The 27,182-nt window shown below is 43.1% G+C and overlaps 1 protein-coding gene across 1 annotated transcript in view; it reads right to left on the bottom strand.

Annotated features, from left to right (window-relative positions):
- Positions 1-8,267: 8,267 nt before the first annotated feature.
- The window catches only part of LOC123752132 (calcitonin gene-related peptide type 1 receptor), a gene marked incomplete at its 5' end in the record, with an annotated part of 74,115 nt that continues 55,200 nt past the window's right edge, over positions 8,268-27,182 (bottom strand). Inside the window, 4 exons of the mRNA XM_069324846.1 lie at positions 8,268-9,807; positions 10,662-10,757; positions 13,195-13,236; positions 15,760-15,826. Coding sequence (XP_069180947.1) covers positions 9,376-9,807; positions 10,662-10,757; positions 13,195-13,236; positions 15,760-15,826 — 637 coding nt within the window. The remainder of the gene's footprint in view (positions 9,808-10,661; positions 10,758-13,194; positions 13,237-15,759; positions 15,827-27,182) is intronic.

The raw sequence follows: 27,182 nt of genomic DNA, 5'->3' as shown, positions 1-27,182 counted from the left end.
AACATAATAGAAAGAGCAGCTTCTGTTGCTAGCAGGAATGGATCTGAACTACTAATCATGGGAGACTTCAACCACGGGAAGATAGACTGGGAGAACAGAGATCGGCAGGGAGGACCAGAAACATGGGGAGCTAAGTTGCTGGACGTGGCAAAAGGAAACTTTCTAAGCCAGCACATCAAGGAACCAACAAGAATGAGAGGAGAAGATGAACCACCCATGCTCGATCTGTTATTTATCCTAAATGAGTGGGATATAAGGGAAGTTAAGATGGAAGCACCCTTGGGAATGAGTGATCACAGTGTATTGCACTTTGAGTACCTGGTAGAGCTAGGAATTATCTCCCCAAAAAAGAACTAGAAAATAAAAGGCTGGCATACCGAAAGAGAAACTATGAGATGAGAAGATTCCTAAGGGAAATATTTTGGGACACAGACCTCAGAGCTAAGTCTGTACAAGATATGATGGACTATGTCACCCAAAAGTGTCAGGAGGCAGTAAGCAGATACATCCCGGCCCAAAAGGAAAAATCCGAGAAGCAAAAGAAGAATCCATGGTATAATAGGGCATGTATGGAAGCAAAGGTACTGAACAAAAGGGCGTGGAGGAACTTCCGGAATAACAGAACACCAGAAAGCAGAGAGAGATACCATAGAACCAGGAATGAGTATGTTAGGCTGAGAAGAGAAGCAGAGAAAAATGATGAAAATGATGTAGCAAACAAAGCTAAAACCGAACCAAAGCTACTCCACAGTCACATCAGGAGGAAAACAACAGTGAAAGAACAGGTAATGAAACTTAGAACAGGCGAGGACAGGTATGCAGAGAATGACAAAGAGGTGTGTGAAGAACTCATCAAGAGGTTCCAGGAGGTCTTCACAATAGAACAAGGTTAGGCCACTGTGCTAGGAGAAAGGGAAGTAAACCAGGTGGCCTTGGAAGGTTTCGAAACTACGAGAGAGGAGGTCAAGAAACACCAGCTGGATCAGGATGTTAGAAAAGCTGTTGATCCAGATGGGATCTCGCCATGGGTACTGAAAGAGTGTGCAGAGGCACTTTGCTTGCCACTCTCCATAGTGTGTAGTAGGTCACTGGAGACGGGAGACCTACCAGAAAAATAGAAGATGACGAATGTGGTCCCAATATACAAAAAGGGTGACAGGCAAGAGGCACTGAACTACAGGCCAGTGTCCTTGACTTGTATACCATGCAAGGTGATGGAGAAGATCGTGAGAAAAAACCTAGTAACACATCTGGAGAGAAGGGACTTCGTGACAAATCGCCAACATGGGTTCAGGGAGGGTAAATCTTGCCTGACTGGCTTAATAGAATTCTACGATCAGGTGACAAGGATTAAGCAAGAAAGAGAGGGCTGGGCGGACTGCATTTTCTTGGATTGTCGGAAAGCCTTTGACACAGTACCGCATAAGAGGCTGGTACATAAGCTGGAGAGACAGGCAGGTGTAGCTGGTAAGGTGCTCCAGTGGATAAGGGAGTATCTAAGCAATAGGAAGCAGAGAGTTACGGTGAGGGGTGAGACCTCCGATTGGCGTGAAGTCACCAGTGGAGTCCCACAGGGCTCTGTACTCGGTCCTATCTTGTTTCTGATATATGTAAATGATCTCCCTGAGGGTATAGATTCATTTCTCTCGATGTTTGCTGACGATGCCAAAATTATGAGAAGGATTAAGACAGAGAAGGACTGCTTGAGGCTTCAAGAAGATCTAGACAAGCTGAAGGAATGGTCGAACAAATGGTTGTTAGAGTTTAACCCAACCAAATGTAATGTAATGAAGATAGGTGTAGGGAGCAGGAGGCCATATACAAGGTATTATCTGGGAGAGGAAAGTCTTCAGGAGTCAGAGAAGGAAAAAGACTTGGGGGTTGATATCACGCCAGACCTGTCTCCTGCAGTCCATATCAAGACGATAACATCAGCGGCATATGCCAGGCTGGCCAACATACGAACGGCATTCAGAAACTTGTGTAAAGAATCATTCAGAACTTTGTATACCACATATGTCAGGCCAATCCAGGAGTATGCAGCCCCAGCATGGAGTCCATATCTAGTCAATGATAAGACTAAACTGGAAAAGGTTCAAATGTTTGCCACCAGACTAGTACCCGAGCTGAGAGGTATGAGCTACGAGGAGAGACAACGCGAAATGAACCTCACTTCGCTGGAAGACAGAAGAGTTAGGGGGGACAAAATCACCACATTCAAGATTCTGAAGGGAATTGATAGGGTAGATAAAGACAGGCTATTTAACACAAGGGGCACACGCACAAGGGGACACAGGTGGAAACTGAGTGCCCAAATGTTCCACAGAGATGTTAGAAAGAACTTTTTTAGTGTCAAAGTGGTTGACAAACGAAATGCATTAGGAAGTGATGTGGTGGAGGCTGACTCCATACACAGTTTCAAGTGTAGATATGATAGAGCCCAGTAGGCTCAGGAATCTGTACACCTGTTGATTGACGGTAGAGAGGCTGGACCAAAGAGCCAGAGCTCAACCCCGCAAAAACAACTAGGTGAGTACAACTAGGTGAGTACAGGTGGAGACTTAGTACCCACATGAGCCACAAGGACGCTAGAAAGAACTTTTTCAGTGTCAGAGTAGTTAACAAGTGGAATGCACTAGGAAGTGATGTGGTGGAGGCTGACTCCATACACAAATGGAGTGTATGATCAAATGTAGATATGATAGAGTCCAGTAGGCTCAGTAACCTGTACACCAGTTGATTGACAGTTGCGAGGAGGGACCAAAGAGCCAGAGCTCAACCCCCGCAAGCACAACTAGGTGAGTACACACACACACACACACACACACACACACACACACACACACACACACACACACACACACACACACACACACACACACACACACACACACACACACACACACACACACACACACACACACACACACACACACACACACACACAGAGGCAGACAAGGCGTGTCACATGATATGAGAGGCGGGTTGGTCCTTTGAAGGTTGAGCGCTGTTGACCCGGGGCTCTTAGAGCAAATATTCTGGGTTCCCCCCTCCCAACCTCACTCCATTTTCTTTTTGTGTATAACTGCATTGCTTTCATAGGCAGAGTTTTTGTACTGTGAGGTAACTGCATACACATCGACAGGGGAGCCTGAGTAAGACAGAACACTGGACGCGTGATCCTGTGGTCCCAGGTTCGATCCCGGGCGCCGGCGAGAAACTATGGGATGAGTTTCTTTCACGCTCATGCCCCTGTTACCTAGCAGTAAATAGGTACCTGGGAGTTAGTCAGCTGTCACGGGCTGCTTCCTGGGGGGGTGGATGCCTGGTCGAGCACCGGGCATCTCTCTCTCTCTCTCTCTCTCTCTCTCTCTCTCTCTCTCTCTCTCTCTCTCTCTCTCTCTCTCTCTCTCTCTCTCTCTCTCTCTCTCTCTCTCTCTCTCTCTCTCTCTCTCTCTCTCTCTCTCTCTCTCTCTCTATTGATTGATTGATTGGTCAGTGTAGGTGGGGATCGGTCAGTGAATGAAGGGATCATACAATGAAGGTCAGGATCGTTCAGTAGTTAGGTATACTGCAGTCATGGAAGCGTTCGTTCAGTGTAGGTGGAGTCCTGAAATTAATGAGTACTTCTAGTGTAGAGACAACAGTGTAGAGACGACAGTGTAGAGACAACAGTGTAGAGACAACAGTGTAGAGACGACAGTGTAGAGACAACAGTGTAGAGACAACAGTGTAGAGACAACAGTGTAGAGACAACAGTGTAGAGACAACAGTGTAGAGACAACAGTGTAGAGACGACAGTGTAGAGACAACAGTGTAGAGACGACAGTGTAGAGACAACAGTGTAGAGACAACAGTGTAGAGACAACAGTGTAGAGACAACAGTATAGAGACGACAGTGTAGAGACAACAGTGTAGAGACAACAGTATAGAGACGACAGTATAGAGACGACAGTATAGAGACAACAGTGTAGAGACGACAGTGTAGAGACAACAGTGTAGAGACAACAGTATAGAGACAACAGTGTAGAGACAACAGTGTAGAGACAACAGTATAGAGACAACAGTGTAGAGACAACAGTATAGAGACAACAGTGTAGAGAAAACAGTGTAGAGACAACAGTATAGAGACAACAGTGTAGAGACAACAGTGTAGAGACAACAGTATAGAGACAACAGTGTAGAGACAACAGTATAGAGACAACAGTGTAGAGACAACAGTGTAGAGACAACAGTGTAGAGACAACAGTGTAGAGACAACAGTGTAGAGACAACAGTGTAGAGACGACAGTGTAGAGACGACAGTATAGAGACAACAGTGTAGAGACGACAGTGTAGAGACAACAGTGTAGAGACAACAGTGTAGAGACAACAGTGTAGAGACAACAGTGTAGAGACAACAGTATAGAGACAACAGTGTAGAGACAACAGTGTAGAGACACCAGTGTAGAGACAACAGTGTAGAGACAACAGTGTAGAGACACCAGTATAGAGACAACAGTGTAGAGACGACAGTGTAGAGACAACAGTGTAGAGACAACAGTGTAGAGACAACAGTGTAGAGACACCAGTATAGAGACAACAGTGTAGAGACGACAGTGTAGAGACAACAGTGTAGAGACAACAGTATAGATACAACAGTGTAGAGACAACAGTGTAGAGACAACAGTGTAGAGACAACAGTATAGAGACAACAGTGTTGAGACAACAGTGTAGAGACAACAGTGTAGAGACAACAGTATAGATACAACAGTGTAGAGACAACAGTGTAGAGACAACAGTGTAGAGACAACAGTGTTGAGACAACAGTGTAGAGACAACAGTGTAGAGACAACAGTATAGAGACAACAGTGTAGAGACGACAGTGTAGAGACAACAGTGTAGATACAACAGTGTAGAGACAACAGTATAGAGACAACAGTATAGAGACAACAGTATAGAGACGACAGTGTAGAGACAACAGTGTAGAGACAACAGTGTAGAGACAACAGTATAGAGACAACAGTGTAGAGACAACAGTGTAGAGACAACAGTGTAGAGACAACAGTATAGAGACAACAGTGTAGAGACAACAGTATAGAGACGACAGTATAGAGACAACAGTATAGATACAACAGTGTAGAGACAACAGTATAGAGACGACAGTATAGAGACAACAGTGTAGAGACAACAGTGTAGAGACAACAGTGTAGAGACAACAGTATAGAGACAACAGTGTAGAGACAACAGTATAGAGACGACAGTATAGAGACAACAGTATAGATACAACAGTGTAGAGACAACAGTATAGAGACGACAGTATAGAGACAACAGTGTAGAGACAACAGTGTAGAGACAACAGTGTAGAGACAACAGTGTAGAGACAACAGTGTAGAGACAACAGTGTAGAGACAACAGTGTAGAGACAACAGTGTAGAGACAACAGTGTAGAGACAACAGTGTAGAGACAACAGTGTAGAGACAACAGTGTAGAGACAACAGTGTAGAGACGACAGTGTAGAGACGACAGTGTAGAGACGACAGTGTAGAGACAACAGTATAGAGACGACAGTGTAGAGACGACAGTGTAGAGACAACAGTGTAGAGACAACAGTGTAGAGACAACAGTGTAGAGACAACAGTGTAGAGACAACAGTATAGAGACAACAGTGTAGAGACAACAGTGTAGAGACAACAGTGTAGAGACAACAGTGTAGAGACAACAGTGTAGAGACAACAGTGTAGAGACAACAGTATAGAGACAACAGTGTAGAGACGACAGTGTAGAGACAACAGTGTAGAGACAACAGTGTTTAGACGACAGTATAGAGACGACAGTATAGAGACAACAGTGTAGAGACAATAGTGTAGAGACAACAGTGTTTAGACGACAGTATAGAGACGACAGTATAGAGACAACAGTGTAGAGCCAACAGTGTAGAGACAACAGTGTAGAGACGACAGTGTAGAGACAACAGTGTAGAGACGACAGTGTAGAGACGACAGTGTAGAGACAACAGTGTAGAGACAACAGTGTTTAGACGACAGTATAGAGACGACAGTATAGAGACAACAGTATAGAGACGACAGTGTAGAGACAACAGTGTTTAGACGACAGTATAGAGACGACAGTATAGAGACAACAGTGTAGAGACAACAGTGTAGAGACGACAGTATAGAGACAACAGTGTAGAGACAACAATGTAGAGACGACAGTGTAGAGACAACAGTGTTTAGACGACAGTATAGAGACGACAGTATAGAGACAACAGTGTAGAGACAACAGTGTAGAGACAACAGTGTAGAGACAACAGTGTAGAGACGACAGTATAGAGACAACAGTGTAGAGACAACAGTGTTGAGACGACAGTATAGAGACAACAGTGTAGAGACAACAGTGTTGAGACGACAGTGTAGAGACGACAGTATAGAGACAACAGTGTAGAGACAACAGTGTAGAGACGACAGTGTAGAGACAACAGTATAGAGACGACAGTGTAGAGACAACAGTATAGAGACAACAGTGTAGAGACAACAGTATAGAGACAACAGTGTAGAGACAACAGTATAGAGACAACAGTGTTGAGACGACAGTGTAGAGACGACAGTGTAGAGACAACAGTGTAGAGACGACAGTGTAGAGACAACAGTATAGAGACAACAGTGTAGAGACAACAGTATAGAGACAACAGTGTAGAGACAACAGTGTAGAGACAACAGTGTAGAGACAACAGTATAGAGACAACAGTGTAGAGACAACAGTGTAGAGACGACAGTATAGAGACGACAGGGCTCTACTTGCAAGTGTTCAAGCAGGTATCTGGACTGGGATTCAAGCAAGTGTTGAGACAGGTGTTTGAGCAGTTGTTCAGCAGGTGTTCAAGTAGTTGTCCACGCAGGTGTTCAATTAGTGGTGTCCTCGCAGGTGTTCAAGCAGTGGTGTCCACGCAGGTGTTCAATTAGTGGTGTCCGCGCAGGTGTTCAATTAGTGGTGTCCGCGCAGGTGTTCAATTAGTGGTGTCCGCGCAGGTGTTCAATTAGTGGTGTCCGCGCAGGTGTTCAATTAGTGGTGTCCGCGCAGGTGTTCAATTAGTGGTGTCCGCGCAGGTGTTCAATTAGTGGTGTCCGCGCAGGTGTTCAATTAGTGGTGTCCGCGCAGGTGTTCAAGCAGTGTACTGTCGCTAATATCTATTATTAAAACACTGCGAAATATGTAGATCTCTGGCGCTATCGTAGACAATATGAAGGGCTTCAGTGTTGTCAAGAGCTGGTAGATCTCCGGTGCTATCGTAGACAGTATAAATGATAACATGAAGGTCTTCAGTGTTGTCAAGAGCTGAATGCTGTCACGATCTAGCGCTATCGTAGGCGCTATCTCTGGCGCTATCGTAGACAATATTAAGGGCTTCAGTATTGTTAAGAGCAAGCAGACCTGGATTCATAATGCAGTTACGCAAGCACTTACGAACCTATACATCTTTTCTCAATCTTTGGGGGACTGTGTTTACAATTATTAAACAGTTAATGAGCTCCGAAGCACCAGGAGGCCGTTTATAACAATAACAACAGTTGACTGTGAAGTTTTCATGCTTGCAAACTGTTTAATAAATGTAACCAAAGCTGTCAAAGACTGAAGAACGATGTACACATTCGTTAAGTGCTTGCGTAACTGCTTCGTGAATCTGGCCCAGCACCAAGAGCCGGCTCCCACACCCTGTCCACACATCACAAGGGAGGTCAATAACACACGACAGCAACACAAATATATATTTGTTAAGTGACGTATTGCGCCAGAACGACACCGACACACTAATAAACTCAAGACACTTCGACATGCTCCTTCTCGCCCTCCAAAGATGTAAAAAAATTTGTATTCATTAATTCGTAACATCTGTCGCGCCTTGCGTTTCAGAGGACGATATTGCCGTATATAAAACGATAGGTTATGCATTATGTCTTTGTACACTTTATACAACGTATGGCAACACCGTCCCCGAGAAGGCGGCAACTGGGGTACGAATTTCATGATGGAAAATATGTAGCAGTGACAATATGTAGTGATTAAGATGTTAAATTGTCACCTGGCGAAGAAACATTGGCTCCTCTCCCTCGACCTTAAACAACACCCCCAATGTTGTTAATTTCAAAGCCTAGGTGAGGGTCAATGTTGCCAGTATATATATATATATATATATATATATATATATATATATATATATATATATATATATATATATATATATATATATATATATATATATATATATATATATATATAATATATGAGGATGAAGTGCAATAACGCACTTATTAATGAAAATAATGACCCAGTATTTTGAAAACACAAATAAAAATAGATTATATATTTCGGTCCCAAACCAGTTCCGTCTTCAGCAGTGAGCGAGAATGATGGATATATTCTATATTTAACACCACAAGTTGCTGTATTGGAAATATTATTGCTTCTCAGGAAACATATCTTTATATTTTTCAGCACTAGAATTTTTTGCATTCTGTTCCCGAAGGAATCTTGCTGCTATTGCAAACATTGATTTCTGCTACTTTTGAATACTTCTTTTTAAGACTTTGTTAAAGAGGAATGATTTCTCTAAATATGAACTTCTCAGGAGATTAATAGGCTTGGTATTTCAGTCTACGAGCACAATTCCCTCGTTACCTTCAGGTTACGTCTTGCTAATGTTCGTTGATGTACACCCTCGCTATGTCGTTGTTCGTTGATGTACTGTTTCGTTATGTCGTTGTCCGTTGATATACATCTTCATAACGTCTTGCTGATGTACGTCTTCGTTATGTGTCACGAATACAGTCGTTATTACGCTTCGTTACGTACTCGTTGATGTATGTTATCATCACTGCTGTATTACGTTTCAATATGTTATATTCTTATCCTTCTTTAATAAAAGTGGCTTGGCGCTTTCCCCTGATAGTTCCCTTCCCTCCCTTATCCTTCTCTTCCCCTAATCTTTACTTTATATCCTCCTCCTCCTCCTTGTCGTCTGCTCGTCTTCTCTATACCTTGCAGGTGTGACACACCTGCTTGAAACACTTGGTCTGACACACCTGGCTACAGCTTGCTTCACGTATTATGATATATGTGGCTTTGCAGAACTAGATTGACATATTTTTCTGATATCTTATTTCAGAAAGATGGCTTTGCATATCTGGATTAACCATTTGGCTTTGCACATGTACTATCACACATCTGGCTTGACATATCGGGATTTGCACATCTTGTTTGACTATTCAGGCTTTGCACAACTGGTTTGGCACATCTGGCTTTGACCGTCTGAACTAACACATCTAACTAAATTCATCCGGCTTGACACTACTGGCTCACTACCTCCTGCTTGACATACCTAGCTTGACCCCTCCTTATTAAACCTGGTGGACGGTGGCTTTAACAGGCTTAAGCTCCAGCACCTCTCTAGGACTCTCCATCGCATCGCCAACACCGTTCAGCGCTAATCCAATTCTCTCCCCGCCAACATTAGGCTCCATCACCCCGACACTTCGATGTCTCTCCACTTCGATGTGGACTCCTACGCTGCCTTCTGCTCCTAGCGTCTCCACCGTCACAGCGGCTTGACCGTCATCTCCAACGCTATCGTCTCTCGAGTTGAAGAAATCTTCTTCCTCTACCTCCACCACGCTCCTGCTGCTGGGGTGGTCGACGATGACGCTACGGGTGTTGGCCCAAGGACACCCTCCGCCTGGGAGCTCGAGGCTGTTGCGGTGGTGCGAGCGAGTGAAGGTCCTCCTCAGGGCTGAAGACTTGTGGGGAATGGACGAAGTGCGGGCGTTGGAACCCTGGGGGAGAGAGATAGAAGTGGGAGTAATTGACACAGGTATTGACGGTGATAGACAGGTATTGATGGTGATATACAGGTATTGATGGTGATAGACAGGTATTGATGGTGATAGACAGGTATTGACGGTGATAGACAGGGCACAGGTATTGACGTTGACAGGCAGGACATAGGTACTCACATTGACTGACAGGACACAGGTACTCACATTGACTGACAGGACACAGGTACTCACATTGACTGACAGGACACAGGTACTCACATTGACTGACAGGACACAGGTACTCACGTTGACTGACAGGACACAGGTACTCACGTTGACAGGACACAGGTACTCACATTGACAGGACACAGGTACTCATATTGAGATGACACAGGTACTCACGTTGACAGAGAGGACACAGGTACTCACATTGACAGAGAGGACACAGGTACTCACATTGAGAGGACACAGGTACTCACATTGAGAGGACACAGGTACTCACATTGACAGAGAGGACACAGGTACTCACATTGAGAGGACACAGGTACTCACATTGAGAGGACACAGGTACTCACATTGACAGAGAGGACACAGGTACTCACATTGACTGACAGGACACAGGTACTCACGTTGACAGAGATGATACAGGTACTCACATTTACTGACAGGACACAGGTACTCACGTTGACAGAGAGGGCACAGATACTCACATTGACAGACAGGACACAGGTACTCACGTTGACTGACAGGACACAGGTACTCACGTTGACTGACATGACACAGGTACTCACATTGACAGACAGGACACAGGTACTCACGTTGACTGACAGGACACAGGTACTCACGTTGACTGACAGGACACAGGTACTCACGTTGACTGACAGGACACAGGTGGTGGTCAAGGAGAAGGTCCTCGGGCCCCGGTTAAACTGGTACTGTTGCCACTTCTTCTTTACTGCCATTGTCACCTGTGAGAACACAGCTGTTAGACAGTGTTCGAGGGCGTTAGACAGTGTTCGATGGCGTTAGACAGTGTTTGAGGGCGTTAGACAGTGTCTGAGGGCGTTAGACAGTGTTTGAGGGCGTTAGACAGTGTCTGAGGGCGTTAGACAGTGTTTGAGGGCGTTAGACAGTGTTTGAGGGCGTTAGACAGTGTTTGAGGGCGTTAGACAGTGTTTGAGGGCGTTAGACAGTGTTTGAGGGCGTTAGACAGTGTCTGAGGGCGTTAGACAGTGTTTGAGGGCGTTAGACAGTGTTTGAGGGCGTTAGACAGTGTTTGAGGGCGTTAGACAGTGTCTGAGGGCGTTAGACAGTGTTTGAGGGCGTTAGACTGTTTGAGGGCGTTAGACAGTGTTTGAGGGCGTTAGACAGTGTCTGAGGGCGTTAGACAGTGTGTGAGGGCGTTAGACAGTGTTTGAGGGCGTTAGACAGTGTTTGAGGGCGTTAGACAGTGTCTGAGGGCGTTAGACAGTGTTTGAGGGCGTTAGACAGTGTTTGAGGGCGTTAGACAGTGTTTGAGGGCGTTAGACAGTGTTACAAGAGGCTATAAAGTGATAGAGGTTGAGATAAAAGATTAACAGGTGTTAGATCATATTTTGTGGTGTTAGATGGTGTTAGACAGTGCTAGGGAGTGATAAACAGTTTTGTCAGATATTATAAGTTGTTAGACAGTGTTAGGGGCATTATAAAATATTAGGGGTGTTAAAATATTAGGGGGTGTTAAATTATTAGGGGATGTTAAAATATTAGGGGATGTTAAAATATTAGGGGTGTTAAAATATTAGGGGGTGTTAAAATATTAGGGGATGTTAAAATATTAGGGGATGTTAAAATATTAGAGGATGTTAAAATATTAGGGGGTGTTAAAATATTAGGGGATGTTAAAATATTAGGGGATGTTAAAATATTAGGGGGTGTTAAAATATTAGGGGATGTTAAAATATTAGGGGATGTTAAAATATTAGGGGGTGTTAAAATATTAGGGGATGTTAAAATATTAGGGGGTGTTAAAATATTAGGGGTGTTAAAATATTAGGGGGTGTTAAAATATTAGGGGTGTTAAAATATTAGGGGGTGTTAAAATATTAGGGGGTGTTAAAATATTAGGGGATGTTAAAGTATTAGGGGATGTTAAAATATTAGGGGATGTTAAAATATTAGGGGATGTTAAAATATTAGGGGGTGTTAAAATATTAGGGGTGTTAAAATATTAGGGGGTGTTAAAATATTAGGGGGTGTTAAAATATTAGGGGGTGTTAAAATATTAGGGGGTGTTAAAATATTAGGGGGTGTTAAAATATTAGGGGATGTTAAAGTATTAGGGGATGTTAAAATATTAGGGGATGTTAAAATATTAGGGGATGTTAAAATATTAGGGGGTGTTAAAATATTAGGGGTGTTAAAATATTAGGGGGTGTTAAAATATTAGGGGGTGTTAAAATATTAGGGGGTGTTAAAATATTAGGGGGTGTTAAAATATTAGGGGATGTTAAAATATTAGGGGATGTTAAAATATTAGGGGATGTTAAAATATTAGTGGGTGTTAAAATATTAGGGGGTGTTAGGCATTGTTAGGGTTGTTATACAGTATTACAGCATGTAACATAGAGTTAATGGGCTGTTAGATAGAGCTAAGGGGCTGTTAGACAGAGTTAAGGGGCTGTTAAACATTGTTAGCTAGTGTTTAAACAATGTTAGTTTTTCTTAATACTAAGGAAATGCTAACAAGGAATCATAACTGATCTTGTTTAACTGCTAGGTGTAAGGATAGCCTAATTACTAGACGTGATTAACAGCGTACAAATGTGGCAGGTGGCGGATTCAGGAGGATCAAACAGCTTTATAAAACACATTTAGTCAATGAAAGAATAATGATATGCATCAGAAATATAATTGTAAATAAAGCTGAGGCCAAACCAAGCCATAATCTCATGAACCCTCTTAAGATAACAAGAACAATTAGTTATGCTAATATTAGTTACCAAAAACTACTTGTCGTTGATACAGGTACCAATATAAGGTGCTAACTCACCTTGTCGTTGAGACAGGGACCAATATATGGTGCTAACTCACCTTACTCACCTTACTTATTCCTTCACGTGCAGACCACAAGATTCACCTGAGATTCACAGTAGATCCCCTATACTCACGAGTGACTCACAGTAGGTCCTTTGACTCACGGGAAAGTCAGGATAGGGCCTTTGACTCACCTGTTTCACCCGGGGATCACCTGACTCACCTGTTTCACCCGTGGATCACCTAACACTTCTGTTTCATTCGTGGACCACCTACCTCGCCCATGAACCACCTGAATCACCTGTTCACCCGTGGACGACGTGAGTCACCTGCTTCACCCATAAACCACCTGACTCACCTGCAAGGTGCCACGCAGAGGGACAGACGTACCTCAGTGTTGCAGAAGCAGAAGAGCAGAGCCACGCAGAACCCCTGGAACAAGCAGAGACGAGAATTTAATATCGGACTGTGGAGCGTGCGTCCGGCGTACGTTCGTGCGTCCGGAGTCCGACTGCCGGCCAATTTAGCGACCCACCGCCGGATCAAAGTGGGAACGATGTATCGCCTGAGAAAACACTCAAGCAGCGGATGTAGTAAGGCGACTTGTTTTTATTATTATTATTATTATTATTTTCTACCACAGACGTAGCCACACATTTACAATGCTAACCACCATATATACATTTTCTTCTGTCCTCCATGGACAGGGTTAGAGAAGTGTTAAACATAGAGTTCAAGGGTTTATTGAACAATCAACCACAGAAGGTGATTCGGTGCTCTTAAAATGCTAAGCTCACCTACATACGTAAATACATAGATACACAGATTTACGTATGCTCTACATAAAGTGTTAGATGTGTCTTTTACATAGTGTCATTAATATACATTTACAAAGGTGAAATGTAATTCTGATCAGCTTCCATATATATACTTTATACACATACATATACATACACACACATATATACGTACATATACATATATACACACACATGCATTCACATACATTTGTCTCTTTTACTCTGATAGGGTGAGATAGCTGATAGAGAAACTAGTGTGCAATTAACCACTTAATCATTGAAGGTGATTAAGGTGCTTTTACTAGCTCAGGTTATATAGTTATATCACATACATACATTGTATAATTGATACATTACATGGTTAATCTTGGGTACAAGTCCAATATATCATCAAGTGTTCCAGTACTCATATAGTAACTACAGAGTTCAGCATACCTCAGCCCAGGAGGGCGAAAGTCAGTCAGTATGGAACATTCTACAATATAATGTTCAAGAGAGTGCATGTTTTCTCTTTCACAAAGTTGACACATTGTGTACTCGACATTTGGGTTTTGAGAAAGCTGCCAGATACGTCTATATCCCAGGCGTATTCTGGCCACTATAACATCACATTGCCGGGTTCTTGTTCTATTAGTCCCATATGTGAATATCTCCTCACGATATCTATCATAATATTTAATGCTACAACTTTCAGGTCTTTGTGAATTTGTTAGGTCGATGAGATCTTCATTAGATATTTGTTTAAGTATTCTCTTTGTCACTGCTAATGAAAAACCCATATCAATTTCTACCACTGGTTTTCTACTGGCTGCCTTTGCAAGCATATCAAGTGTCATGCCTTGAGATGCCAACATGTGATGGTATTCATAGGAATTTAATTTCAAATCTGTTTTCTTTAGCAGCTAAGACATTCATTCGAATATCACTGACTATTTTCTGGGTGTCACTACTATGTGCGTTCAATGCCAGGAGTGCACTCTGCGAGTCACAGTATATAAGTCCACTGCCTTTGTCTTTTAAAAATTCAGTGGCAAGGTATATGCCTGCAAGTTCAGTTTGAGTTGTACTTGCCCAGTCATTGACGCGCTTCATTGCTGTATGTACGAAATATATTATATGCACATCCGGTACATCGTGGGAGCGACCTGTGGGAGGTATTCACAGTTCCGTTGATCAGTTCCTCTTTCCCTTCGGTCACAGAGTTCTCCCTCGGGGTCTGGAATATAGTTGTGAATTAATCGGCTGTTGATTGCTGGTGTTGACCAGCAATTGGTCAACAACGATTAATTGGTCAACAGCCAATTAATGTACAACTATATTCTACCCACTTCAAGACTCCGTACCAATATAGAAGCATCAAGAGGAAGTATAGGCCAATAGGCCCTTTGCAGTTACTTCCATTCTTCCCTTGCAATTATCCAATTTATACCCATTGAACCGTGTTCTGTCTTGTATTGGTCAAAAGTTTGTTCACCTCATCCAAAACTGTTTCAACATATCACCTCACCCAAATGCGAGTATATAAGACAAGCTGTTTAGCGTTAGAATTAGTAAAACTCTGTTTTACTAATTCTAATTCTAAGTGTTTTCAGGTTACAGTTGTGTGTGTGTGTGTGTAAACTAAAGTCATTGAAAATGTAATACGTTATTACGAAACGCGTTCAAGCGTCGCGTCAGACTAGAAATAAAAATGAATTTTGGAGAATTGATTTTTCAATTACCATCGACAGTAAAAAGAAACATAAGAAATATTGAGAAAATTCGTGTTAGAATTATTAATCTTACTTTTTCGGTCATATTTAACAACATATGTTTACAAGAAAGACTGCTACCAAAATATACTAATATATATATAAATATATATATATATAAATTTATATATATATATATATATATATATATATATATATATATATATATATATATATATATATATATATATATATATATATATATATATATATATATATATATCATCTTAGGATCACGTGACCTACCTGTTGGCATATTGTCTCAGGTGAGGGTCTTAATAGTCACCTGAGAGTCCTGTGACTCACTTACGAATAACTTGACTCACCTGTGTTACCTGTGCAACACCTGTGTTACCTGTGCACCACCTGCCTCACCTGTGTTACCTGTGCACCACCTGACTCACCTGGAAGGATGACACGAGGGCTGACACCACCTGGTACACCAGCTCCCAGTTGGACTCCGGCACTGGCCTGGAAAAATGGTGAAAAGTGGTAAGAAAGGACGACAAAAGTGGTAAGAAAAGATAAGAAAAGTGGTAAGGACAAAAAAAAAGTGGTAAGGACAAGAAAATTAGTAAGAAAAGATAAGAAAAGTGGTAAGGACAAAAAAAAGTGGTAAGGACAAGAAAAGTAGTAAGAAAGAACGAGAAAAGTGGTAAGAAAGTGTTAGGAACGAATAAAGAGGGAAAAGAGAGAGTGAAGGAAAGGGAATGAAAAATGAAATGAATGGCAGGAGGGAGAGAGAGAGAGAGAGAGAGAGAGAGAGAGAGAGAGAGAGAGAGAGAGAGAGAGAGAGAGAGAGAGAGAGAGAGAGAGAGAGAGAGAGAGAGAGAGAGAGAGAGAGAGAGAGAGAGAGAGAGAGAGAGAGAGAGAGAGCGAGAGAGAGAGAGAGAGAGAGAGAGAGAGAGAGAGAGAGAGAGAGAGAGAGAGAGAGAGAGAGAGAGAGAGAGAGAGAGAGAGAGAGAGAGAGAGAGAGAGAGAGTGAACAGAAGAGGCAGGAGAAAGTGGAAGGAAATTAGGACTACACGAGAGATATATAAATAACAATATACAATTTTTTGTATTATTTTTATAATAATTTTTTGTAGTACTTTTGGTAATACTTTTGTAGTACATTTCAGAATACTTTTTAAATATTTTGTTTAGTGGTATTTTTTAAAGGAGCTCTCAGAGCTCTGTCTTCCCATAGTCCATCTTCAGCCTTACCCTATTACCCTTCCCTGGAACACAACCCGCTTATCGGGGTTACAACCATGCCTGCAGTTACTGCTGGATGAACAAGGGGGGGTGATGAGAGATAGGTGGGTGCCCAGTCAATCCTCCCTGCCCAAGGCTCGAACCTTACTACAACAGCACCAGATTTGCTTTTTTGGGGGGGAAAGGATATGAGAACAAGGAGCTCGAGCATGAGAAGAACGGTTTCTCATTTTTGGACTATCGGGAATCGAACAGCGGCTCCTGCAAGAAGGATAGGATTTTGTGTGTGGGATATGTCGCTTCAGTCTTGGCTACCTCGGCTCTGCTCTCCTCTACTCTCTACCCTTGTCTCTTCTGTTTCTCCGTTTGTTCTGTTTATTTGTCTGAATGTTCTGTTTCTCTGTCTGTTTCTGTCTTGTTCTGTTTTTCTGTCTCTGTTGTAATTCGGTCTGACTGTCTGTATGTTCTGTTTCTCTTTCTGCTATGTTTCTGTTTGTTTAACTTTTCTGTTTTTCTGTTTGCCTGCTATGTTTGTGTTTGTTCTATCTGTCTCTGGCTTCTGTTGATCTGTTTTTTGCCTACTACTACTACTACTACTACTACTACTACTACTACTACACACACACACACACTCACACACACACACACACACACACACACACACACACACACACACACACACACACACACACACACACACACACACACACACACACACACACACACACACACATACACACACACCTGGAATGCATTAGGAAGTGATGTGGTGGAGGCTGACTCCATACACAGTTTCAAGTGTAGATATGATAGAGCCCAATAGGCTCAGGAATCTGTACACCTGTTGATTGACGGTTGAGAGGCGGGACCAAAGAGCCAGAGCTCAACCCCCGCAAACACAACTAGGTGAGCAACTAGGTGAGTACACACACACACACACACACACACACACACACACACACACACACACACACACACACACACACACACACACACACACACACACACACACAATCAGGATGACAAACTGATAATCGTAAATGCCTACAGCCCACTAGCAGCAAGCAACACATGGACAAAGGAGAAACTGGATGCCAAACAAGAGGGCCTCATTATGGTCATGAGAGAGACTGTAGTAAGATCGGAGGGAAATAAGTAAGATCAGAATATACGATTAAATTAATAAGGAGGCATTTCCCGCCTGGCCAAAAAAGTTGTTCATTATTAAGGCACACAAACATTCATACTAAGCGGAGATGCCGGCCAAGAAAACAGAATTGGTTCAACATACATTGTGAGAGGACCAGAGAGGAAAAGACAAGAAAATGGGTTCAATATAGGAAGAGGCCTAACCCGCAAACATACCAGCATAACAAACAAGCAAGAAACAATTACACAACAGTGACGAGAGAGAGGCATAAAGGAACTTTGAGAAAGGTATAGCGGGCAGATGTAAAACAGATCCACGGGCCAGATTCACGAAACAGTTTCGCAAGCACTTACGAACCTATACTTCTTTTCTCAATCTTTGGCGGCTTTGTTTACAATTATTAAACAGTTAATGAGTTCTGAATCACCAGGAGGCTATTTGTAACAATAACAACAGTTGATTGGGAAGTTTTCATGCTTGTAAACTATTTAATAAATGTAACCAAAACCGTAAAGAATTGAGGAAAGATGTACACGTTCGTAAGTACTTGCGTAACTGCTTCGTGAATTTGGCCCAGGCTTTTTCTATGAATTTATTGAAAGCAAGTTGCATGTAAAGCATAAAATCCAGAGATTGAAAACGGGGACGTGGACTATTGAGAATGAAAGAGAAATGTGTGAAACGCTAAATGAACAGTTCCAAAGTGTATCGGTACAAAATGAGGATTTCAGACAGCCGGACCAAATACCAATTCCAGAGTCCGCCATAGAAAACATAGAGGTATCACAAGACGAAGTGGAATAATTACTCAAGGGGCTAGGAAGAAATAAAGAGGTTGGAACTGATGGAGTTTCACCTTGGGTGCTGAAAGAATGTGCAACTGAGCTGAGCATTCCACTCCAATTAATATTCCAGACATCCTTGTGCACAGGAATCTTAGCAGATGATGAAAGGCAAACATAGTTCCAATCTATAAAAATGGTAGTCGAGAGGAATCTCTAAGTTATAGACCCGTATTACTAATAAGTGTGGAAGTCAAAACACTAGAAACAATAGTTAAATCCAAATAGGTCGAACACCTAGAGAGTAATGACATCATGACAGACAAAAAAAGTAAGTTAGTAAACAGTTGATTGACAGTTGAGAGGCGGGCCGAAAGAGCAAAGCTCAACCCCCAGCAAACACAACTAGGTGAATACACAGTATAGTTTTCAAACATGAAGATCCTATGAAACAAATCAACTTAGCTTTTATGATGGTGCCTCAGAGATACTACAGGAAAGAGATGGTTGGGTTGACTGTGTCTATCTGGGCCTAAAAAGGGCTTCATACGGGATGAGATTCTCAGCGCACCAACCTTAAAATCTGCTTTCCAGTGAAACTTAAAGAAGTGTTTCAGAGACGAGAGTGTAAGACTTACAAACAACACAATCAGGTCAGCTGGAGTCTCAACTTGTGGTACTGAAGAAATGTGCAGACGCGAACATAGCACCGCGGTTCAAGTTATATTCCAAACATCTTTACAAACTGGAGAACTTAGATGACACATGGAAAATGACATATAAATTTCAATAAAAATAGTGAGAAGATTGGTGGGAAAAGCAGCAAGAAAACTAATTTAAAGTCAAACGGGCAAAATACCTGGATAGGAACGATATTTCAGATATAGAAAGGAAATAGACAGAATAGCTTTGAAACACAAGGATTTGAGTAACAAATCTTTGTTTTGACGATACCGTCATATAGACATTGCAAGACAGCTGAGCTTGAGCCGAGTGTATATACTTGGACCTAAAAAAGCCTTTGACAGAATCCCACACAAAAGTCTCTTCTGGAAGTTAGGCCACACGAGAGTGGTGACAATCAGACTGCTAAATTGGATGAAAAATTTGCTGTGATCAGAGGTTATATATCTGACTGGAGAAATATCAATAGTGGAGAATCTCAAGGCTCCGTTCTTGCACAGGTAATGTTCATTGAATATAAATGCTTTACCAGAGGAGAGATAGGAGCATATATATGTTAGTAGATGATGCTAAAATGCTAGAGAGAATCAAGGACTTAGATGACAGGAATAAAAGGGAATGCAAGCAGGAGTGAAAGGGAAGGTACTCTATTGGATAAGGGAGAACCTAATCAACAGAAGACAGAGAGTCACTGTGAGGGGTGAGGTGTCAGAGTGGCAAGACTTCGTCAGTGGAATCCCAGAGAGTTCAGTTCTTGGGCCTATTCTGTTTCTGATATATATAAATGATCTCCCAGAGGGAACAGACTCGTTCCTCTCAATGTTTGCTGATAATGCAAAATTTATGAGGAAGATTAAGACCGAGGAAGATAGTATGAGGCTACATGATGACCTAGAAAACAGGACAAATTGTCCAACAAATGGTTACTAAAGTTCAACCCAAGTAAATGTAAGGTAATGAAACTAGGTGGAGGGAACAGTAGGCCAGACACAAGGTACAAAATCGAATAAGAATTCCTCCATGAAACGGACAGAGAGCAAGATCTAGGAGTTGATATCTCACAAAACCTGTCTTCTAAAGCCCACAACAAGAGGATATCATCAGCGGCATATACGAGGCTGGCTAACATCAGAACTTCCTTTAGAAACTGGAGTAAGGATTCATTCAGAACCTTGTAGTCCAACCACTTGGGGTGGACGGTAGAGCGACGGTCTCGCTTCATGCAGGTCGGCGTTCAATCCCCGCCCGTCCAAGTGGTTGGGAACCATTTCCTCCACCCTCCGTTCCATCCCAAATCCTTATCCTGACCCCTTCCAAGTGCTGTATAGTCGTAATGGCTTGGCGCTTTCCCCCGATACAACCTTCTCACAACCTTGTATGCTGCATATGTCAGACCAATCCTGGAGTATGCGACTCCAGCAAGGAATCCATAGTTTGTCATGCATGCGGCAAAGGTGGAGAATGTTCAAAGGTATGCCGCTAGACTAGTTCAAGAACTAAGAGCCGTGAGTAACGAGAAAAGGCTGCGAGAACTGCACCTCACGTTACTGAAAGACAGAATAGTTCGGGGAGACATGATCACCATATACACATTTCTCAATTGACAGGGTAGATAAAAGTCAGATTATTCAACACGGGTGGTACACGCACAAGGGAACACAAGTAGAAATTGAATACCCAGATGAGCCATAGAGACATTAGAAAAAACCTTTTCAGTATCAGATTAGTTTTAATTGGAATGCATTAGACAGTGATGTGGTGGTAGACGTCATGCAGAGTTTCTGAAGTAGATACCGTAGAGCCCAATAGGTTCAGGAATCTTTACACCAGTTGATTTACAGTTGAGAGGCGGGACCAATGAACCGGAGCTCAACCCCCGCAAGCACAATGGGGTGAGTACACTCAGGTACACTCTGCCTGTACCCTCCCTCCCCCACGAACGAGGGGACACAAACTGTGCATGTTTGTTGATGTGATGAAACTGTGAGGCGGGAACGATGATGGGTTGAACGTTTATTGGTACACCGTAGGACTGTTGGCACACCGTAGGAGGGCTTAATTCTGCAACGTTGAAGGGCTGGTACACTGTGAGAGAGGTTATGGGTCATGGGAGGGCTTATGCAGCGTGGGAGGGTTTATGGACCATAGGAGGGCTTGTGCTCGCTGAGAGGGACATTATAAATCGGGGCTCTCTCTCTGCTGAGCATCCAGCTGCAGTGATGCCCCTCCCGACTTTGTCACTGACTTCACTGCCAGCTTCCTGTGTTTTGACTAATCAGGTCATACTAACTACACCTGATAGAATCTAAATCGCTACGAATGTATCTAAATTTAGTGGGCCTTGGGGCAGCAAAGTGGAGAGTCACTGCCATTCGGAGAGTATGTGTTCAAGGATTTGGCCCTGATGGTGCCATTGGATTGCATATAAAAAATTACATGCATTGGGAGGATTGGGTATTAACAATTACATGCATTGGGAGGATTGGGTATTAACAATTACATGCATAGGGAGCATTGGGTATTAACAATTACATGCATTGGGAGGATTGGGTATTAACAAATACATGCATTGTGAGGATTGGGTATTAACAATTACATGCATTGGGAGGATTGGGTATTAACAATTACATGCATTGGGAGGATTGGGTATTAACAATTACATGCATTGGGAGGATTGGGTATTAACAATTACATGCATTGGGAGGATTGGGTATTAACAATCACATGCATTGGGAGGATTGGGTATTAACAATTACATGCATAGTAAGCATTCCTTATAAACAACTACAGGTATACATAGTATTGTTGATAAACAAATACATGCATAGCTAACATTACATATAGATAATTACATGCATAGTAAGCTTTACTTATAGACAATTACAGGAATATGTAGCATTTCTTATAAACATTTTCATGCATACGTAGTATTACTTATAGATAATTTCATGCACAAGTAGCCTGTGTTTACAGACAGTTACATGCACAAGTAGCCTGTGCTTATAGACAGTTACATGCACAAGTAGCCTGTGCTTACAGACAGTTACATGCACAAGTAGCCTGTGCTTACAGACAGTTACATGCACAAGTAGCCTGTGTTTATAGACAGTTTCATGCACAAGTAGCCTGTGCTTACAGACAGTTTCATGCACAAGTAGCCTGTGTTTATAGACAATTTCATGCACAAGTAGCTTGTGCTTACAGACAGTTACATGCACAAGTAGCTTGTGCTTACAGACAGTTACATGCACAAGTAGCTTGTGCTTATAGACAGTTTCATGCACAAGTAGCCTGTGCTTACAGACAGTTTCATGCACAAGTAGCCTGTGCTTACAGACAGTTTCATGCACAAGTAGCCTGTGCTTACAGACAGTTTCATGCACAAGTAGCCTGTGCTTACAGACAGTTTCATGCACAAGTAGCCTGTGCTTACAGACAGTTTCATGCACAAGTAGCCTGTGCTTACAGACAGTTACATGCACAAGTAGCCTGTGTTTACAGACAGTTACATGCACAAGTAGCCTGTGTTTACAGACAGTTACATGCACAAGTAGCCTGTGTTTACAGACAGTTACATGCACAAGTAGCCTGTGCTTACAGACAGTTACATGCACAAGTAGCCTGTGTTTACAGACAGTTACATGCACAAGTAGCCTGTGCTTACAGACAGTTACATGCACAAGTAGCCTGTGTTTACAGACAGTTACATGCACAAGTAGCCTGTGTTTACAGACAGTTACATTCACAAGTAGCCTGTGCTTACAGACAGTTACATTCACAAGTAGCCTGTGTTTATAAACAGTTACATGCACAAGTAGCCTGTGTTTACAGACAGTTACATGCACAAGTAGCCTGTGTTTACAGACAGTTACATGGACAAGTAGCCTGTGTTTACAGACAGTTACATGCACAAGTAACCTGTGCTTACAGACAGTTACATGCATAGATACCATTGTTTATAAACAGATACATGCATAGAGAGCATTGTTTATAGATAGTTTCATTGTAACGCTCAGCTGTTCAAGGGGATGCTGTATTCTTGTATAAAGCTGGTATTGTATATTGTTGAAAGATATGGGTGTGGGCGGGCGAGCGTGTGCGTCTCTTTCAGTGTTTGCGAGGGGAGTTGACCCCTGGCCTTGAATTTGCGACCAAGTGCAATGTAACGAAAGTACCATCCTTGTTGACTACCTGGACCCAGATTCACGAAGCAGTTACGCAAGCACTTACGAACCTGTACAGCTTTTCTCAATCTTTAGCGGCTTTGTTTACAATTTTTAAACAGCTAATGAGCTCCGAAGCACCAGGAGGCTGTTTTTAACAATAACAACAGTTGATTGGGAAGTTTTCATGCTTGTAAACTGTTTAATAAATGTAACCAAAGCCGTCAAAGATTCGAGGAAAGATGTACACGTTCGTAAGTACTTGCGTAGCTGTCCCCTCGTTTCGTGAGGGAGCTGCTTGCGCCTAATCTTTACAAGATCACGGTTGCTCTGTCCTAGAGTAATTTTTAGAACACTTGAAGTTATGTTACATGAATGTGTGCAGATGTTTTATAAAATCATTTATGTTACCATCGGGTATAATATTTACTTTTAGAGTGGATTTTCATGTTGAATTGGTAAGCCTGTGGCGTCCGGTCAAAGCTGTCATACGGGTGTCAAGAGGGCCAACTACCCCGGATCTGTTATTCCTGAATTGTAGAAAATAATGTTTAACTCTCAGTATTCACTTGCCAGCTTCCCTTGTTAATATGGCCTATGTAATCCTCCATCATTTGAGAGTAAACATTCATTCTCTTTAATTGGTCCAAGAACGTATTAATTAATACTTGTTTTCTACTGTGGCAGTTAGTGAGGCCAGGGTGAAGGCCGGCTTGGTGGCTAGGAAAGGGTGGTGAAGAGCAGTGTGTACGGAGCGACCACCAGACCTCCAGAAATGTTGCTAGGTCAAGCTGAGGAAGCCAGGTAGGTTGTCAGGTCAAGCTGAGGAAGCCAAGTAGGTTGTCAGGTCAAGCTGAGGAAGCCAGGCAGGTTGTCAGGTCAAGCTGAGGAAGCCAGGTAGGTTGTCAGGTCAAGCTGAGGAAGCCAAGTAGGTTGTCAGGTCAAGCTGAGGAAGCCAGACAGGTTGTCAGGTCAAGCTGAGGAAGCCAGGTAGGTGGTCAGGTCAAGCTGAGGAAGCTAGACAGGTTGTCAGGTCAAGCTGATGAAGCTAGGTAGGTTGTCAGGTCAAGCTGAGGAAGCCAGGTAGGTTGTCAGGTCAAGCTGAGGAAGCCAGGTAGGTTGTCAGGTCAAGCTGAGGAAGCCAGACAGGTTGTCAAGTCAAGCTGAGGAAGCCAGACAGGTTGTCAGGTCAAGCTGAGGAAGCCAAGTAGGTTGTCAGGTCAAGCTGAGGAAGCCAGGTAGGTTGTCAGGTCAAGCTGAGGAAGCTAGACAGGTTGTCAGGTCAAGCTGAGGAAGCCAAGTAGGTTGTCAGGTCAAGCTGAGGAAGCCAAGTAGGTTGTCAGGTCAAGCTGAGGAAGCCAAGTAGGTTGTCAGGTCAAGCTGAGGAAGCCAAGTAGATTGTCAGGTCAAGCTGAGGAAGCCAAGTAGGTTGTCAGGTCAAGCTGAGGAAGCCAGGTAGGTTGTCAGGTCAAGCTGAGGAAGCCAGGTAGGTTGTCAGGTCAAGCTGAGGAAGCCAGACAGGTTGTCAGGTCAAGCTGAGGAAGCTGGACAGGTTGTCAGGTCAAGCTGAGGAAGCCAGGCAGGTTGTCAGGTAAAGCTGAGGAAGCTAGACAGGTTGTCAGGTCAAGCTGAGGAAGCCAGGTAGGTTGTCAGGTCAAGCTGAGGAAGCCATGTAGGTTGTCAGGTCAAGCTGAGGAAGCCAAGTAGGTTGTCAGGTCAAGCTGAGGAAGCCAGACAGGTTGTCAGGTCAAGCTGAGGAAGCCAGACAGGTTGTCAGGTCAAGCTGAGGAAGCCAGACAGGTTGTCAGGTCAAGCTGAGGAAGCCAGGTAGGTTGTCAGGTCAAGCTGAGGAAGCCAAGTAGGTTGTCAGGTCAAGCTGAGGAAGCCAGACAGGTTGTCAGGTCAAGCTGAGGAAGCTGGACAGGTTGTCAGGTCAAGCTGAGGAAGCTAGACAGGTTGTCAGGTCAAGCTGAGGAAGCCAGACAGGTTGTCAGGTCAAGCTGAAGAAGCCAGGTAGGTTGTCAGGTCAAGCTGAGGAAGCCAAGTAGGTTGTCAGGTCAAGCTGAGGAAGCCAGACAGGTTATCAGGTCAAGCTGAGGAAGCTAGACAGGTTGTCAGGTCAAGCTGAGGAAGCTGGACAGGTTGTCAGGTCAAGCTGAGGAAGCCAGACAGGTTGTCAGGTCAAGCTGAGGAAGCTGGACAGGTTGTCAGGTCAAGCTGAGGAAGCTAGACAGGTTGTCAGGTCAAGCTGAGGAAGCTAGACAGGTTGTCAGGTCAAGCTGAGGAAGCCAGACAGGTTGTCAGGTAAAGCTGAGAAAGCTGGACAGGTTGTCAGGTCAAGCTGAGGAAGCTAGACAGGTTGTCAGGTCAAGCTGAGGAAGCTAGACAGGTTGTCAGGTAAAGCTGAGGAAGCTAGACAGGTTGTCAGGTCAAGCTGAGGAAGCTAGACAGGTTGTCAGGTCAAGCTGAGGAAGCCAGGTAGGTTGTCAGGTCAAGCTGAGGAAGCCAGGTAGGTTGTCAGGTCAAGCTGAGGAAGCCAGACAGGTTGTCAGGTCAAGCTGAGGAAGCCAGGTAGGTTGTCATGTCAAGCTGAGGAAGCCAGGTAGGTGGTCAGGTCAAGCTGAGGAAGCCAGGTAGGTTGTCAGGTCAAGCTGAGGAAGCCAGACAGGTTGTCAGGTCAAGCTGAGGAAGCCAGGTAGGTTGTCATGTCAAGCTGAGGAAGCCAGGTAGGTGGTCAGGTCAAGCTGAGGAAGCCAGGTAGGTTGTCAGGTCAAGCTGAGGAAGCCAGACAGGTTGTCAGGTCAAGCTGAGGAAGCTAGACAGGTTGTCAGGTCAAGCTGAGAAAGCCTGGTAGGTTGTCAGGTCAAACTGAGCAAGCCAGACTACCGGCTTGGGTGCAGGCTAATGTGTGTAAGTTTCATGTACAATTTTGTGTGTCCAATTATCCATTGCCTCTCTCGGATGAGATGTTTACGAGTTAGGGATTAATTAATATTGCAATTATTTTAAATAAAGTAATTCATTTGTGCTCCTATTTGTATACATTTCCCCTCCATCATTCTGAATCCTAATTTCTTGAAGTGTTTAGGAACTGCTGTGATCCTGTGAGCATCTTATGAGTCAAATATTCCCCCTTGTCATGAGGTAAGTACTTTACAACGAATTCCATCCATCCTGCAAGTATTTAAAGATTAAAATCCCGATTAATCCGTACTAATTTAATCGTTTTTTCCTGAGTCAATTAGCTTAATTACTCCGAATGCAGGAGAAGTGGTGTCAGCATTAATTATCAAATTTATGAGTAATCTATCTTTCACATCCAGTGGTTCAAAGAACTGTACGATATATTTAACATCATTTGGTCGTCCCAACAACCCCCCCTCCACTCCCCGTCCCCGGCTAATTGGCTTGAGCATTCCGCTACAAGGGCAGACTCCACCAAGTTAGTTGGGGTGTTATTATTTAACAATTATTACGGCCTGAAGGGTTATGCTGATAGTAGCAGTGATCGATGTGCTCCCTACACACTTGGTGATCGCCCAGCATGATGTACAAGAGTGACTGTGGCAAGTGTTACAACATGCACAGGGAGCATTGTTTATAGACAGTTGCATGCATAGAGAGCATTGTTTACAGACATTTACATGCATAGAGAGCATTGTTTACAGACATTTACATGCATAGAGAGCATTGTTTACAGACATTTACATGCATAGAGAGCATTGTTTACAGACATTTACATGCATAGAGAGCATTGTTTACAGACATTTACATGCATAGAGAGCATTGTTTACAGACATTTACATGCATAGAGAGCATTGTTTACAGACATTTACATGCATAGAGAGCAT

This window comes from Procambarus clarkii, chromosome 15, assembly GCF_040958095.1.
Source record: "Procambarus clarkii isolate CNS0578487 chromosome 15, FALCON_Pclarkii_2.0, whole genome shotgun sequence".
Classification (NCBI taxonomy): Eukaryota; Metazoa; Arthropoda; class Malacostraca; order Decapoda; family Cambaridae; genus Procambarus; species Procambarus clarkii.
Note: the sequence above shows the minus strand (reverse complement) of the source record. Positions and strands in the feature narration are given on the sequence as shown.